Below are 17,400 nucleotides of genomic sequence, written 5' to 3'. Positions count from 1 at the left end.
GAAAGTAACATTAAATTCTCTGGTAATATCTCTGGACATTTCTGCAGTCAGCGTGCCAATTTAATGCCCCCAAAACTTGAGACATCTGTGGAATTATGTTGTGTGACAAAACTGCACATTTTAGAGTTGCCTTTTGGTGTCCCCCGCACATAGTACACCTATGTAATGATCATGCTGTTTAATCAGCTTTCTGATATGCCACACCTGTCAGGTGGATGGATTATCTTGGGAAAGGAAGAAAGGCTCACTAACAGGGATGTAAATACATTTCAGTACAACATTTGAGAGAAAAAATAGATGAGGCCTGGAAGGGGAAAAAACAAATGTAGATTTTTCTCCTGTGAGATACATTCAGCCTCTTGCGAATTGGAGGACAATTATGAAACACAGAGAGATTAAATCTATATTAGTTCATTTTTGGGGGGAAGCCTGGCTTCCCTTGGCATCCATGAATACACGCCACTGTCTCTCAACGCTGAGGATTGTGAGGCGTGTGTAGCCTTTAATCTGATGTGACCACTGGTTGGGTTGGACCATTGGATGTGACAGTTCCCTGCTGTTGTTCTGATGCTCGCGCCTATTGGCTGGCTGTGAGGTGAAAGGTTGTTGCTGTCATCAAATTTGCTCTGAGAAGGGGGGCAGAGCAGGACATAGGAAATGGTACTGATGAGAGGAAATAGCCAGCAGGCAGAGGAAGCTGAGCCAGCACACAGTGCGATGGCAGGTTGCTGATTTACCACAGCAGCCTTCATCTTTGAAACCTCCTACTTGAGATGCGCTATGCTATACGTTATGACGACAATCAGTTTTTCGACTGACGACAATCATTGCGTGGGGCAGACAAAAAAGCTAAACAGCCCTTTCTTCTTGTTATGTAATAGCATAAAACACAGCAAGCAGAGGAGACTTTGACTTTGTGCATTGCAAATATCATGACGACCAGCTAGCACATTGTAAATTACGAGGAAGAACAGCTATGTCTAAATGAATGTATACCTATTTTAATCTGAGAAATAGCATGTAAAGGGTGCATTGTGTGCATTTGCACGAAGCTCGGATGCGCGCCGAGGATTAATTTACCAGTGACCAATTTGAGTCGCCTTCTGAAGAGGTTTATCGCTGCACTGGTGTGATTCCTTCAGAATTTTGGCCGAAAGGAGCGTCTCTCACCTCATTTGTAAGGATATGCCGGAACAGTGTCATCATCAATAACCAATTTGGGATAGTCTACTGGGAAGATTCATTTTGGAATCACATTTTGTTGAATATATTAATTATATCAAGCAGACGATAGGCATAAACAATGGCGGGCCCGGAGCAGTCCCAGCAGGTAGAGCATAAAGCTGAGCCCATAGACGACGCAGAGCTCGCTCTTCAAGGTATCAACATGCTTCTCAACAACGGATTCAAGGAGAGCAACGAGCTTTTCAGAAAATATAGGTGAGATATTCTTCCTGGCCTTCATAATTTCATAAAACGTAGCCTATTATATGATACTATGTAGGTAAAGCAATATGCTGCACCTATCTAATCATGACAGATAACCTTGAATCATTATTAAATATTCACATGGTAGTAGCAAATGTACCCCCCAGCAAATTGAAGTTTGGACAGAAATATTGATAAAACATCAGAGCTCAGCATATTTCCTTTGAGATCGTACCCATCAGAGCCATACAGGCTATTTTATATTTTAGGCTTATACAAGGCTTTGGTATCATTAAAGTATTATAATCTCAGTGGCCAATTGCATCAGTAATTCCCCAAACACACTGTCCAACTAAAGTCCAAAACACAAAGACCGTTTGTTCTCTTTGGTAGAACACACTGGTGCCAAACAGTGCATGACCATGGTTAGGCATAGTTTTATTTGAAATGTTTAGCCTGTTTGCACTTGTGATTGTGATTATGATTATGTATTATTTGCTTTACCCTTTTTTTCCTCTTAAAGCTGCGGATGAATGTTATTGAGTTGGTGTAACATACTGTAATGAAACAGGCAGAGAGCGTACAATATAGGCTAATGAAAGTCTACATTTAAATCCAGTCTTGTCTCTTCAAACTATCCCCCTTCATAGCCCCCCCCCCCTAAACAAGAACTGAAATAGTAGGTTATGTACTACATGCTGGCCCTGACATTCCAAACAGTTGAAGGGGTAATGGTGACTGAGAAATGGAAGGATAGTGCACTGCACTCACAGCAATCCAGCTATGTTTGTGCCAACAGGAGAAACTTCCACTTACTGTGCTAATTTTAGCTCCCTGGATAATGAAGCCTTTCTCCCTCCATGAGTCGCTGATGATGCTGAAACAAAGGACTGAATGTCCCTCTCTGTAAAGCACTATATGGGAAAACATATCTAGTGACTAAGAAGTTCATGGCTATTTTTATACCAATTTGATGAATGATTTTTGATAATCAATTATGATCTTTATCTTTAGTTTGTTTCCTTAGTAACATAACTTTTCCTCTTAGTCGATACTCAACATTCACTGGCTACTATTTCCCCTGCTTTCTTGAATTATGTTTGGTATTAGGCCGAAGTAACTGTCTCTATCGCTCACCCACTTCGTAAGTATTATATTATTTTTGTCGTCTTCTCCATACTTTCCATCCTTAACGTGTCTATCTCTCCCTTCCATTAACTCTGTCTTCTCTCTTCAGGACTCACAGTCCACTGATGAGCTTTGGGGCCAGTTTTGTCAGCTTCCTGGTGAGTTTTCTCAGACTGCATCTTGGCTGCAGTACAGATGTGTTGCCGTGACCCTTTGGTTGTTTTCCTGGAGATGGCTCACATCCTCTACTGACATTCTCTCTCATGATATCACCACAAGCATGCAAGCTAAGAGAGATAGGGCCAATTAAATGACTCATCCTAACAATGTTAGTGTGTGACATTACACCATACAGTGCATTGAGTGAGTTAGATGTGTCAAGACTTGACTCGACCCAATTTGTGAACAGATTACATCATCATGCCCACTATTGTCCATTTCCCCTCATTTTCAACTATTACTATACTGGATGCATCTTCAACTCATCAAAATGATTTAGCTGTGGAGACTATCACTCTCTTTGTAGTGATGTGTTTGACACTCTATTAGTCAGTCGGGGAAAAAAGAGAGAAGGCGACAGATTTTCCGTAAAATGGTCACAAAACAAAATCCCCCTGTCACTGCCCCTCATGTCAGAGTTGGAGCAACTATGAAGGCAGAGATGACTTCATTCTCCTCTGCCCTCCCATGCAACAAAATGCCTGGAAGGATAAAGCATCAGTTAAAGGACCACTGATGCATAGAGGGCCTCATAGTTGCACGAATGAAACATAATTTAAATAATCTGAAAAGCAAACCACATATTTACAAGGGTGGAGGATGCATTCTGTATGTACAGTTGAAGTCGGAAGTTTACATACACTAAGGTTGGAGTCATTAAAACTCGTTTTTCAACCACTCCACAAATTGCTTGTTAACAAACTATAGTTTTGGCACATCGGTTAGGACATCTACTTTGCATGACACAAGTAAGTTTTTCAACAATTGTTTACAAACAGATTATTTCACTTGACTCAATGTATCACAATTCCAGTGGGTCAGAAGTTTACATACACTAAGTTGACTGTGCCTTTAAACAGCTTGGAAAATTCCAGAAAATGATGTCATGGCTTTATAAGCTTCTGATAGGCTAATTGACATAATTTGAGTCAATTGTAGGTGTACCTTTGGATGTATTTCAAGGCCTACCTTCGAACTCAGTGCCTCTTTGCTTGACATCATGGGAAAATCAAGATAAGTCAGCCAAGACCTCAGAAAAAAAGTCTGGTTCATTCTTCGGAGCAATTTCCAAACACCTGAAGGTACCACGTTCATCTGTACAGACAATGGTACTTAAGTATAAACACCATGGGACCACGCAGCCATCATACCGCTCAGGAAAGAGACGCGTTCTGTTTCCTAGAGATGAACGTACTTTGGTGCGAAAAGTGCAAATCAATCCCAGAACAACAGCAAAGGACCTTGTGAAGATGCTGGAGGAAACAGGTACAAAAGTATCTAAATCCAATCAATCAATCAAATGTATTTATAAAGCCCTTCTTACATCAGCTGATGTCACAAAGTGATGTACAGAAACCCAGCCTAAAACCCCAAACAGCAAGCAATGCAGGTGTAGATGCATGGTGGATAGGAAAAACTTCATAGAAAAGCCAGAACCTAGGAAGAAACCTAGAGAGGAACCAGGCTATGAGGGGTGGCCAGTCCTCTTCTGGCTGTGCCTGGTGGAGATTATAACAGAACATGGCTAAGATGTTCAATGTTCATAGATGACCAGCAGGGTCAAATAATAATAATCACAGTGGTTGTTGAGGGTGCAACAGGTCAGCACCTCAGGAGTAAATGTCAGTTGGCTTTTCATAGCCGATCATTGAGAGTATCTCTACCGCTCCTGCTGCCTCTAGAGAGTTGAAAACAGCAGGTTTGGGACAGGTAGCACGTCCGGTGAACATTTCATGGTTCCATAGCCGCAGGCAGAACAGTTGAAACTGGAGCAGCAGCACAGCCAGGTGGACTGGGGACAGCAAGCCAGTAGTTCTGAGGCATGGTCCTAGGACTCAGGTCCTCCGAGAGAGAGAATTAGAGAAAGCACACTTAAATTCACACCGGATAAGACAGGAGAAATACTCCAGATATAACAGACTGACCCTAGCTCCCCGACACATGAAGTACTGCAGCATAAATACTTGAGGCTGAGACAGGAGGGGTCGGGAGACACTGTGGCCCCATCCAACAATAACCCCGGACAGGGCTATACAGGCAGGATATAACCCCACCCACTTTGCCAAAGCACAGCCCCCACACCACTAGAGGGATATCTTCAACCACCAACTTACCATCCTGAGACAAGGCCGAGTATAGCCCACAAAGATCTCCGTCACGGCACAACCCGGGGGGGGGGGGCGCCAACCCGGACAGGAAGATCACGTCAGTGACTCAACCCACTCAAGTAATGCACCCCTCCTACGGACGGCATGGAAGATCACCAGTATTCCAGTGACTCAGCCCCTGTAATAGGGTTAGAGGCAGAGAATCCCAGTGGAGAGAGGGGAGTAAAACAAGTCCTATATCGACATAACCTGAACGGCTGCTATGCAAGGAAGAAGCTTCTGCTCCAAAACCACCATAAAAAAGCCAGACTACAGTTTGCAACTTCACTTGGGGACAAAGATCGTACTTTTTGGAGAAATGTCCTCTGGTCTGATGAAACAAAAATAGAACTGTTTGGCCATAATGACCATCGTTAAGTTTGGAGGAAAAAGGTGGACGCTTGCAAGCCGAAGAACACCATCCCAACCGTGAAGCACGGGGGTGGCAGCATCCTGTTGTGGGGGTGCTTTGCTGCAGGAGGGACTGGTGCACTTCACAAAATAGATGGCATCATGAAGAGGGAAAATTATGTTGATATATTGAAGCAACATCTCAAGATATCATTCAGGAAGTTAAAGCTTGGTCGCAAATGGGTCTTCCAAATGGACAATGACCCCAAGCATACTTCCAAAGCTGTGGCAAAATAGCTTAAGGACAACAAAGTAAAGGTATTGGAGTGGGCAGAACTGAAAAAGCGTGTGCAAGCAATGAGGCCTACAAAGCTGTCTCGGTTACACCAGCTCTGTCAGGAGGAATGGGCCAAAATTCACCCAACTTATTGTGGGAAGCTTTGTGGAAGGCTACCCAGAACATTTAACCCAAGTTAATCAATTTAAAGGCAATGCTACCAAATACTAATTGAGTGTATGCAAACTTCTGACCCACTGGGAATGTGATGAAAGAAAAAAAAGCTGAAATGAATTATTCTCGACTATTATTCTGACATTTCACATTCTTAAAATAAAGTGGTGATCCTAGCTGACCTAAAACAGGGAATTTTTACTAGGATTAAATATCAGGAATTTGTGAAACTGAGTTTAAATATATTTGGCTGAGATGTATGTAAACTTCCGACTTCAACTGTATCTACGAATCAGTAGATCTATTTCATGACTTCCTCTCCGGGATTCTGGAATTGCTTCAGTTACTTATTCAAGTAAATGTTCTCTGACTGACAGTGTGATAAAAGACCACTGAATAAGAGATTGTTGACCAAACAGTGTGGCTCTCACACGTAACACACAGATACAATCCTGAGGTCACCGTGTAACACACAGATACACACAATAGGGTCCCGATGTTTCAAGTTCAAATTTCTAGTTTTATTGTCAGGTGCACAAGTACAGTGAAATGCCTTTCTTGCAAGCTCTTTCCCAACAATGCAGTAATCAAAGTAATCAATATCAGTCATACTATAGAATAAACTAGAACAAAAACACACAAGAAATTAAAATAAGTAGAACACGAGAAAGTAAGTAAGCTATATACATGGTCAGTTCCAGGGTCTGTGCCAATGTCACTGTGTTCCATGTGCTGTGGCCTAGAAAGGGCTCTTTGTACTGAGCCTGCATTGTGAAAGCATTGTTTAACCCCTGTGTTATAACCCTCCTTCAGTCTGATTACACCACACTTGTGGCCAATACACCCCCAATGAAAACTCAATCTGGTCTTATTATTAATTAAATCTGGTCCTTATTGTTTTCATTCATTCCACGAGTGTTTTCAATGTGCCAGCGTTAGCTGAAAAGCTCCAATGTGTTTGGGTGACGTTGCAGAATGCCATGATGACCTTTGAGGAGGAGAAGATGCAGACGGCGTCTGACGACCTGAGAACCACGGAGAAGCTGTGTGAGAGTGACAACGCTGGCGTCATAGAGACAATCAGGAACAAAATCAAGAAGAGCGTGAGTGAACGACTGATTACAGGCAGAGAAGCAGGCAGGCAGGCAGACAGATGTTTCATTTACATGGAGCATTTATGTTTAGGATATCCCAACATTGGTAATGTAGCATGCAAAGTTCTGTCTTGATTTCGGCTGTTAAATAACATAATTGTTGCCAGCTGTTTCAGTATCAATAATCAAAGCCAAAATGGAAACAATATCTTTGTTAACAATCTTCTATATTGAGCGTGATATTGGCAACTATGAGATCATGTCAAACCCACACTAAATGTAATTGGTGTAACTCTCTGAAATAGAATGAAAGGAATAGAATGGAGACCTGTTTATGATCAACACGGGGCTTCTTCATTGCATAGCTGGACTGACTGATGGTTTCGTTGAGAGTTGACCAGATAATGACCAGACTGCTGTGTGTTTCTGTCTGTCAGTTGGAGTCCCAGAGGTCAGGGGTCGTGGTTGTGGACCGCCTGCAGCGACAGATCATTGTGGCCGACTGCCAGGTCTACCTCGCTGTGCTTTCCTTCGTCAAGCAGGAGCTCTCGTGTAATGTATCATTTGTTGAATCCACAATCATTCAATAACAACTGTAATGCAAAATGGATATTAACTAAATTATTTCGGATACATTTTCTATTCTATAATGTGATATGATTAATACCAGTCTACTGATTTTGGAAAACAAGTAAAATAGGAATCATGAGAGTTAACTGGATTTAACTGTCCATCTCCACTGGACTGCCTCTTACATTATCTTCTCCATAACAGCGTACATCAAAGGAGGCTGGATCCTCCGTAAGGCCTGGAAGATGTACAATAAGTGCCACAGTGACATCAGTCAGCTGCAGGAGACCTGTGTGAGGCGCTGTTCCTCCCATGAGGAGGATCTGTCCTCAGACCAGGCCAATCACAACTCCCCAGTGGAGGGCACTGTGACGGAAGAGGCCCTGGACCGGCTCAAGGGCTCCGTCAGCTTTGGCTACGGCCTCTTTCACCTCTGCATCTCTATGGTACCACCACACCTACTCAAGATCATCAACCTGCTGGGTTTCCCTGGTGACCGTCTCCAGGGTTTGTCCTCCCTCATGTATGCCAGTGAGAGTAAGGACATGAAGGCCCCACTAGCTACGTGAGTATGAGTATTACATCACTTCTGAGAGGGAGAGAGCGACTTACTACACTAACTAAAAGCCCAACAACAATTTCAATTTTTTTACTGAGTTACACTTCATATAAGGGAATCAGTCGATTAAAATAAATTCCTTCGGCCCTAATCTATAGATTTCACATCACTGGGAATACAGATAATCATCTGTTGGTCACAGATACCTTAAAAAAAAAGGTAGGGGGGGTGGATCAGAAAACCAGTCAGTATCTGGTGTGAGTGCCATTTGCCTCATCCTGCGTGACACCTCCTTTGCATAGAGCTGGCGTGGTTACACGGGGTCTGCGGTTGTGAGGCCGGTTGGACATACTGCCAAAATCTAAAATTATATTGGAGGCGGCTTATGGTAGAGAAATTAACATTCAATTCTCTGGCAACACCTCTGGTGGACATTACTGCAGTCAGCATGCCAATTGCATGCTCCCTCAAAACTTGAGACATCTGTGGCATTGTGTTGTGTAACAAAACTGCACATTTAAGAGTGGCCTTTTATTGTCCCCAACACAAAGTTCACCTGTGAGTGATCATGCTGTTTAATCAGCTTCTTGATATGCCACACCTGTCAGGTGGATGGATTATCTTGGCAAAGGGGAAATGCTCACAAACAGGGATGTAAACAAATTTGCGCCCAAAATTTGAGAGAAATAAGCTTTTTGTGTGTATGGAACATTTTTGGGATCTTTTATATCAGCTCTTGAAACATGGGACCAACACTTTACATGTTGCATTTATATTTTTGTTCAGTGTAGTAGTTGAAGGGAATGACATTCAAGCAAAGGGAGAAGGAAAGGGATAATGTTATTTTTGTCAGTTCTTTTTACTGCTTGAATTAGCTGATATATGTATGGTGCCTTCAGAAAGTATTCATACCCCTTGACTTATTCCACATTTTGTTGTGTTACAGCCTGAATTCAAACATTTATAAAATACGTTTTTTTCTCTCACCCGACTACACCATAACCCCATAATGACAAAGTGAACACGTGTTTTTTTACAAATTGATTGAAAATAAATACAGAAATATCTAATTTACATAAGTGTTCTTACCCCTGGGACAATACTTTGTAGAAGCACCTTTCTCTAAGAGTCTCTAAGCCCTTTTTTGCGATCCATTGGAAAAACCTCCCTGGTCTTTGTGGTTGAATCTGTGTTTGCAATTCACTACTCGATTGAGTGACCTTGTGTGGGGTACAGAGATACGCTATTCATAAATGATTGAACAACCTATTATGTCATTTGTTCAGCACATTTTTACTCCTGAACTTATTTAGGCTTGCCATAACAAATGTTTTGAATACTTATTGGCTCAAGACAGTTTCTTTGAATTCATTAATTTCTAACATTTTCTACAAATAAAATTCCATTTAGACATTGTGGGGTATTGTGTGTAGATCAGTGACACAATCCCAATGTAATCAATTGAAAAATCAGGCTGTAACACAACATAATGTGGGGGGGGTGAATACTTTCTGAAGGCACTGTAGATATGATGTCATCATTTGAAAGAAAAGCAGAGCACAGGTCTTGATTTAGATTTAGGATGATGCGTTGTTACTCTGCACGATGTGTTTCAGCTCATCTCTTTCCCAGCTCTTGGCAAAGTTCTTGTTCCTGCTGTTTCATACACGGCCATCTGTTTTGTCATAACTCATAGAGTATCACAGTGGCATATTATAATCATAGCGTATTTATTCTGTGTGTAATACAGGGAACCAGGGACAGGTTGTCACGATCGTTGTAATGATGAGACCAAGGCGCAGCGTGAATAGAGTTCCACATGTTTTTAATGAACTGAAATTCACCAAAACAAAACAAAACAACGACCGACCGAACAAACAAACAAACAAAACAAACAAACAAACAAACAAACAAACAAACAAACAAACAAACAAAACGCTATTAGTGTGCACACAGGCACCTAACTGTCGACAAGATCCCACACCAGAAAGTGGGGAAAAAGGGCTGCCTAAATATGATCCTCAATCAGAGACAACGATAAACAGCTGTCTATGATTGGGAACCATATCAGGCCAACATAGACATACAAAAAAAAACTAGACATACAAAAACCTAGATTACTCACCCTAGTCACACCCTGACCTAACCAACATATATAGAAAACAGAGATATCTAAGGTCAGGGCGTGACACAGGTGTTGTAAAATGTAACATTTGAAGTCATAGAGAATTGGGGACATATTGAGTACAATTGCATGCTGTCAGTGGCAGTTGAGTGGTGACTTATGATGACTAGTAGATCTAAGAATAGCAATAATCATTCCCATGCTTATTGGAATGTCTAGTGGTTAAAAATTCCCCTGAAACAAACTACCATTTGCTATTTATGAAATTTGGTGTTTTACCAAATTACTGCAGTGAGATTTTGTTTGATACGGCATCTTTACAAAGCTCTAATTTGACAAGAAAGGAAACCTTGTCAACTATCTAAGAACTTGAATGTACTGTAATCGATATTTATTAAAAACATCTTAAATTGTCATTCAAACAAACCGTTTGCATCTCTCTTCCCTGCCCAGGTTGGCCCTCCTGTGGTACCACACAATAGTGCTGCCCTTTTTTGCACTGGATGGTTCTGACACTCAGGCAGGCCTGGAGGAAGCCAAGGCCATTCTGCAGAGGAAGGCTGTGGTCTACCCCAATTCCTCCCTCTTCATGTTCTTTAAAGGACGTGTTCAGAGGTTAGAGGTGAGCATGGGGTCATCTGAAGGTTAAATAACAGTATGTTGCCGCTTAGTGTTGTACAGAACAGTAAGTGGTTGTAGCTCGTAATTGTGTCAAGTGATGAGTTGTGTGCTCTCTCCATCTCATCTATATCTCATCTATCTCCAGTGCCAAATTAACAGTGCACTGGTGTCCTTCCATGATGCACTAGAGCTGGCATCAGACCAAAGAGAGATCCAGCACGTGTGTCTCTATGAAATCGGTACTTGTTAACCTCACATACATGCATGCCAACTTTCAAATGAGCACCCAGCCATGCAAACACTCATCATGTACTGTTTACAGTCACTGAGAGACAAATCCATCTGTTGTACCTATTTGTCTTGTCTTGATTTCAGGCTGGTGCAGTATGATAGAGATGAACTTTGAGGATGCATTCAGGTCATTTGAGAGGCTGAAGAATGAGTCCCGGTGGTCACAGTGTTACTATGCCTACCTGACTGGAGGTGAGAGAGCCACTGCCCAGGAACATGTGGAGCATTGATCGATCATCATCATTTCATATTTATCTTCTCAAAGTTATCTCACACTCTAAACCCCCCCTTTGTACAGTATGTCAGGGAGCTGCAGGGGACTTGGATGGTGCCAAGTGTGTCTTCAAAGATGTCCAGAAACTGTTCAAGAGGAAGAACAACCAGATTGAGCAGTTTGCCCTCAAGCGGGTGGGTCATTTTCATCTAAGTGTATTTACCATGTCTTTATCCACTCTTTGTGAAACTAATAACCATGAATCCTCTCCCTTTCTCTGCCTTGGCCTCTCTGCCTCACCCTACTGCAGGCGGAGAGACTGAGGAAGATGTCTCCCACCAGAGAGCTGTGCATTCTGGGAGTCATAGAGGTGCTGTACCTGTGGAAGGCTCTGCCCAACTGCTCCTCCTCCAAACTGCAGCTCATGAATCAGGGTAAGGGCTGGAGCCCAACCTTTATCATCCGTCACATGTCATCATATCTAAACAGTAATACAACAGGCATAAGCTTTCTATTACACTGTCAAAAAATATGAAATTCTTAAATGCTTCCTAGAGAGAAGACTGAATCTCTTTACCCTGTTTTCTCCCCAATTTCGTGGTGTCCAATTGGTAGTTAGTCTTGTCTCATCTCTGCAACTTCCGTACGGACTCGGGAGAGGTGAAGGTCGAGAGCCGTGCGTCCTCCGCAACACAACCCAACCAACCAAGCCGCACCGCACTGCTTCTTGACACAATGCCCACCCCAGAAGCCAGCCGCACCAATGTGTCGGAGGAAACACCGTACACCTGGCGACCGTGTCAGCGTGCAGTGCGGCCCACCATTATGCGATGGGACATGGACATCCCTGCCGGCCAAACCCTCCCCTAACCCGGATGACACTGGACCAATTGTGTGCCGCCCCATAGGTCTCCCGGTCGCGACAGAGCCTGGACTCAAGCCCAGAAACTCTAGTGGCACACACTTAGACCACAGCGCCACTCAGGAGGCCTGAATCTCTAGGTTAAGGAGTTTCCTATGACAGAGTGGGGTGCTAACCACTGTACTAACAGATTGTAAAGTATTGTACAATTTCTGTTTAAGACATCGTTCCCTCTCGTTTTAGTGTTACAGAGTGTGGATGACGCATCGTGCAGGGGTCTGAAAAACCTCCTTCTTGGTTCCATTCACAAATGCCATGGAAATAATAAAGATGCTATCCAGGTAATTAGATCATTTGTACCTAAGCACATTATTGTACTATCATTATATTATCATATGCCAGTACAAACAATTAAGCACTTATTAGTTATTCATTATCTAGGTATTTGTGCTGAATTATAGTGAATCATAAAGTATTCAGACCCCTTGACTTTTTCCACATTTTGTTACGTTACAGCCTTATTCTAAAATGGATTAAATAAAAAAATCCTCATCAATCTACATACAATGACAAAGTGAAAAACAGGTGTTTATAAATTGTTGAAAATATCTAAAAAATAAAACACAGTAATGCCTTATATACATAAGTATTCAGACCCTTTGCTATGAGACTCGAAATTGAGCTCGGGTGCATCCTGTTTCCATTGATCATCCTTGAGATGTTTCTACAACTTGATTGGAGTCCACTTGTGGTAAATTCAATTGATTGGATATGATTTGGAAAGGCACACCTGTCTATATAAGGTCCCACAGTTAACAGTTCATGTCAGAGCAAAAACCAAGCCATAAGGTTGAAGAAATTGTCCGTAGAGCTCCGAGACAGGATTGTGTTGAGGCACAACATTGAAGATCCCCAAGAACACAGTGCCTCCATCATTTTTAAATATAAGATGTTTAGAACCACCAATACTCTTAGTTGCCGCCCGGCCAAACTGAGCAATCGGGTACGAAGGGCTTTGATCAGGGCCTGATCGTCACTCTGACAGAACTCCAGAGTTCCTCTGTGGAGATGGGAGAACCTTCCAGAATGACAACCATCTCTGCAGCACTCCACTAATCAGGCCTTTATGGTAGAGTGGCCAGACGGAAGCCACTCCTCAGTAAAAGGCACATGACAGCCCGCTTGGAGTTTGCCAAAATGGCACTTAAAGACTCTCAGACCATGAGAAACAATATTCTCTGGTCTGATGCAACCAAGATTGAACACTTTGGCGTCAATTCCAAGCGTCACTTCTGGAGGAACCCTGGCACCATCCCTATGGTGAAGAATGGTGGTGGCAGAATCATGCTGTGGGGATGTTTTTCAGTGGCAGGGACTGGGAGACTAGTCAGGATCAAGGGAAAGATGAACGGAGAAAAGTACAGAGAGATCATTGATGAAAACCTGCTCCAGGAGTGGCTTCGGTAGAAGTCTCTAAATGTCCTTGAGTGGCCCAGCCAGAGCCTGGACTTGAACCCAATCAAACATCTCTGGAGAGACCTGAAAATGACTGTGCAGTGACGCTCCCCATCCAACCTGACAGAGCTTGTGAAGATCTGCAGAGAAGAATGGGATAAATTCCCCAAATACAGGTGTGCCAAGCTTGTAGTGTCATACCCAAGAAGACTCAAGGCTGTAATTGCTGCCAAAGGTGCTTCAACAAAGTACTGAGTAAAGGGTCTGAATAGTAAATGTGACATTTCAGGTTTTAATTTTTAATACATTTGCAAAAACGTGTTTTTTCTTTGTCATTATGTTGTATTGTGTATAGATTGATGAGGGAGAAAAAACGATTTAATACATTTAATAATAAGGCTGTAATGTAACAATTTGGAAAAAGCCAAGGGGTCTAAATACTTTCTATCTCATTAGATTTTCCTTTGGTCTTTCTCCTCACATCTAGTCGTTCCAGCTGGCAGCCAGAGATGAGTTTGGTCGACAGACCAACTCTTATGTGCAGCCATACTCCTGCTATGAGCTTGGATGTGTCCTGCTTGCCAAGCCAGAGGTGAGGATATCTCAACTCAGACAATATGTGGGTGTTTGTGTTCAACATTTAATTAAGGAACTTAACTCAATAAACAAATGACATTTTGTTTTGCATTGTGTTTCTGTCCAGACGGTGGGAAAAGGGAGAGCTTTTCTGCTTCAGTCAAAGGTACAGTTATCAGATTATATACAAATATGAATAGTTAGCGATTTCCTGTTTGAAATTACTGGTACAAACAGCCTTTGTCTTAACACAGTCCATTCTAATTGTGAGCTCATCATTGTATTCTTTGCTCTGCCACAGGAGGATTATGCAGGCTATGACTTTGAGAACAGACTTCACGTGCGCATCCACTCAGCCATGGCCTCGCTGAAGGAAGTGGTACCTCAAAGACCCGCCGACCACTGATGTAATGATCACTTAGCCTCCAGCTGTGCATTTGATGATACGGGTAGCATGGCTTTTACTATACATTGAAAGCCATTCAAAACCACAGTATGTCAGTCTCATCAGACACATTTTTATTTTCTTACACACACATCCAAGTACAATAAACCAACAATTTCATAGTCAATACCAACAATTTCATAGTCAATACCAATCTAGTGTATTATTATTATTTTTTGCCTTGCAACCCCTCCTTCCATTCTGTGGACCATAGGATACAAGTAACTTCTTGAAGAGGCACACCTTATTCCCATTTCAGGTTTTCTTGACCATAGGTAGTAATAGGTAGTAATAGTACATTTAACAGTAGGAAACATTGTCAACAAACATTTTCATCAATAGATCATTTTTCTGCAATGAGAAAGTGTTATAGTGAAGTCAAAGTGACAACAACCCTAAGAATGATTGAACAAGAACTTAGTGGCCTGCTACCTTGTGGTATTGTATCACGCAGCGTGCCATGGAACGCATACCATTAAGCAGTAAAAACGTTTCATTTTGGAGTTTTTCTGACATTCACATTATAGCTTACAAGTAATATGCACAGCCAAATGTATTGTGACATTTTAGCACAATTTTAGTCCAAACAATGTTATAGATTAACATGATTTATTTTAGTTTCTAAGCAGTGGGCATTGATCTGCACACTATGCATACAATTGCAGGGGTATTAGTAACCCAGGGACCTGAAAGCTTCTTTTCTACAGCTGTGTACTATAAATTATAATGTTTTTTTTTCTGAGATACTTTGGATGACAACACCCTTATCAGGACACAGAACACATGTATATTCATATTTACTCTGGTTTTTAACAAAATGCAACAAGGTCCTATTAACTACAGGCATTGTAATAACCACGATAAGATTTAAGTTATTCAAACTGGACATTCAAGTTTGATATTCTGTCATTTTAGTGTGATCAGGCTTTTCTATCATCAGGCCACACTGATGACGAGTGAACCATTCAAGACAGTCTAAAACTAAATTGAAAGTGCAGGGTATTGTATCACTCTTTTTATAATCACTCTGAGGTGCAATAAAAGGCAAAGCAATAAAAAGCTAAAAGTCTGCTCATTTTACACTAGCTATATCATTAGCTATTTCAAGTCCCACTTTACAAATAAACAAATTATAAAGGCTTAGCACAAGCACTACACAGCACAAATCATTTATTAGCAAATTCATACTATATGAGAGGTGATATAAATTGTCTTTACTTCATACTACATGAAGGGTGATATCAACTCTTTAATTCATACTATACTGAACAAAAATATGAAATGCAATATGTAAAGTGTTGGTCCCATTTTTCACGAGCTGAAATAAAAGATCCCAGAAATGTTCCATACGCACAAAAAGCGTATTTCTCTCAAATGTTGTGAACAAATTTGTTTACATCCCTGTTAGTGAGCATTTCCCCTTTGCCAAGATAAACCATCCATCCACCTGACAGGTGTTGCATATCAAGAAGCTGATTAAACAGCATGCTCATTACACAGGTGAACCTTGTGCTGGGTACAATAAAAGGCCACTCTAAAATGTGCAGCTTTGTCACACAACACAATGCCACAGATGTCTCAAGTATTGAAAGAGTGTGCAATTGGCATGCTGACAGCAGGAATGTCCACCAAAGCTGTTGCCAGATAATTGTATGTTCATTTCTCTTCCATAAGCCGCCTCCAATGTCATTTTAGAGAATTTGGCAGTACATGCAACCGGCCTCACAACCGCAGACCCTGTGTAACCACGCCAGCCCAGGACCACCACATCCGGCTTCTTCACGTGCGGGATCGTCTGAGGAGGGGGATGGGGGGTGCTGAGGAGTATTTGTCTCTGTAATAAAGCCTTAATGTGTGGGGAAAAAAACTAATTCTGAATGGCTGGGCCTGGCTTCCCAGTGGGTGGGCCTATGCCCTCCCAGTCCCACCCATGGCTGTGCCCCTGCCCAATCGTGAAATCCATAGATTAGGGCCTATTGAATTTATTTCAATTGAGTGATTTCCTTCTACTCATTAAAATCTTTGAAATTGTTAAATGTTAAATTAAATTGTTAAATGAACATGCCATACTAATAAAGGCATTTTAATTAATTATATGAAGAGTGCCTTGGTCCTCCTTTCTTTTTGATGACCAATTTACCCCTTTTACCAAAGAGCACCTCCTGTCTACCAAAATGTACTATTGTGTAGCGCTTCCCTTCCTCCTTTCTACTTGTTATTTGTTGCGTTTCTGTTTCTGTTCAGTATACATGAAGGGGGATATAAACGGTCTTTGCATCTGGTGCTTGTCAAATGTGGAATAACTCTTTGCCACCCTTCATATAGCATGGTATATTATGAATGATTTCTAAAATATCTATATAGGCCTTGTGGTAAAGGGCTTGTGAAGGCTTCAACATGCTATGTTTCCTTTAAAGTGGGACTTATTTTTTCATGTTCAAGGTTGTTTTTGAACATTGTTTTATCTACACTAAAGTCAGTCACTGACCTCCCATCTTTTCCTGTGATTGTGTAAAGGGATGAAGATGTGGTGTGATGTATACCTTTTGACTACTGAGTGTGTGACCAGTAAGTGCTGGTATAAAGTAAGTTCACAGCTGTAAGAGAAAAGTGTATTAGAATGACATGTAATAAATAATGAGTTAAATGTCATTATATGTATACCAAAAAACGGGGACATTCCTTTCTTAGAAATGTGTTCTATCCTCTTTGTTGTGGGGTTGTGGAGGATTATGTGGATAGAGATGGTGACATTGTAACAGGAAGTTGTTCCTATGTGGTGTCAGAGCCCTACATACTGTTCAATAAAGTGTTGTCAATTAATTCTGCATTTCGAATGAGCTGTTTCACTTTTATGCTGATAA

The 17,400-nt window shown here is 41.6% G+C and overlaps 1 protein-coding gene across 2 annotated transcripts; it reads left to right on the top strand.

The window, feature by feature from the left end:
- Window positions 1-595: 595 nt before the first annotated feature.
- Window positions 596-17,364, top strand: LOC118390581 (tetratricopeptide repeat protein 39C-like). Of its 2 annotated transcripts, none has more exons than XM_035781281.2 (15): window positions 596-1,440; window positions 2,666-2,714; window positions 6,699-6,827; window positions 7,256-7,370; window positions 7,593-7,953; window positions 10,526-10,694; window positions 10,839-10,932; window positions 11,069-11,176; window positions 11,283-11,392; window positions 11,509-11,632; window positions 12,304-12,401; window positions 14,003-14,107; window positions 14,219-14,257; window positions 14,393-14,498; window positions 16,232-17,364. In XM_035781281.2, the coding sequence occupies exons 1-14, from the start codon at window positions 1,304-1,306 to the stop codon at window positions 14,495-14,497; spliced, it is 1,743 nt and encodes a 580-aa protein (XP_035637174.1). In that variant the 5' UTR covers window positions 596-1,303; the 3' UTR covers window position 14,498; window positions 16,232-17,364. The 2 variants fall into 2 exon arrangements, with proteins under 2 accessions (XP_035637174.1, XP_035637183.1); XM_035781290.2 differs by adding an exon at window positions 2,228-2,572 and having other exon boundaries at window positions 1,298-1,440; window positions 14,393-17,364.
- Window positions 17,365-17,400: the final 36 nt, after the last annotated feature.

The sequence above is a fragment of the Oncorhynchus keta genome, chromosome 1 (assembly GCF_023373465.1).
Source record: "Oncorhynchus keta strain PuntledgeMale-10-30-2019 chromosome 1, Oket_V2, whole genome shotgun sequence".
Classification (NCBI taxonomy): Eukaryota; Metazoa; Chordata; class Actinopteri; order Salmoniformes; family Salmonidae; genus Oncorhynchus; species Oncorhynchus keta.
This window is presented reverse-complemented; position numbering and strand designations above follow the sequence as displayed.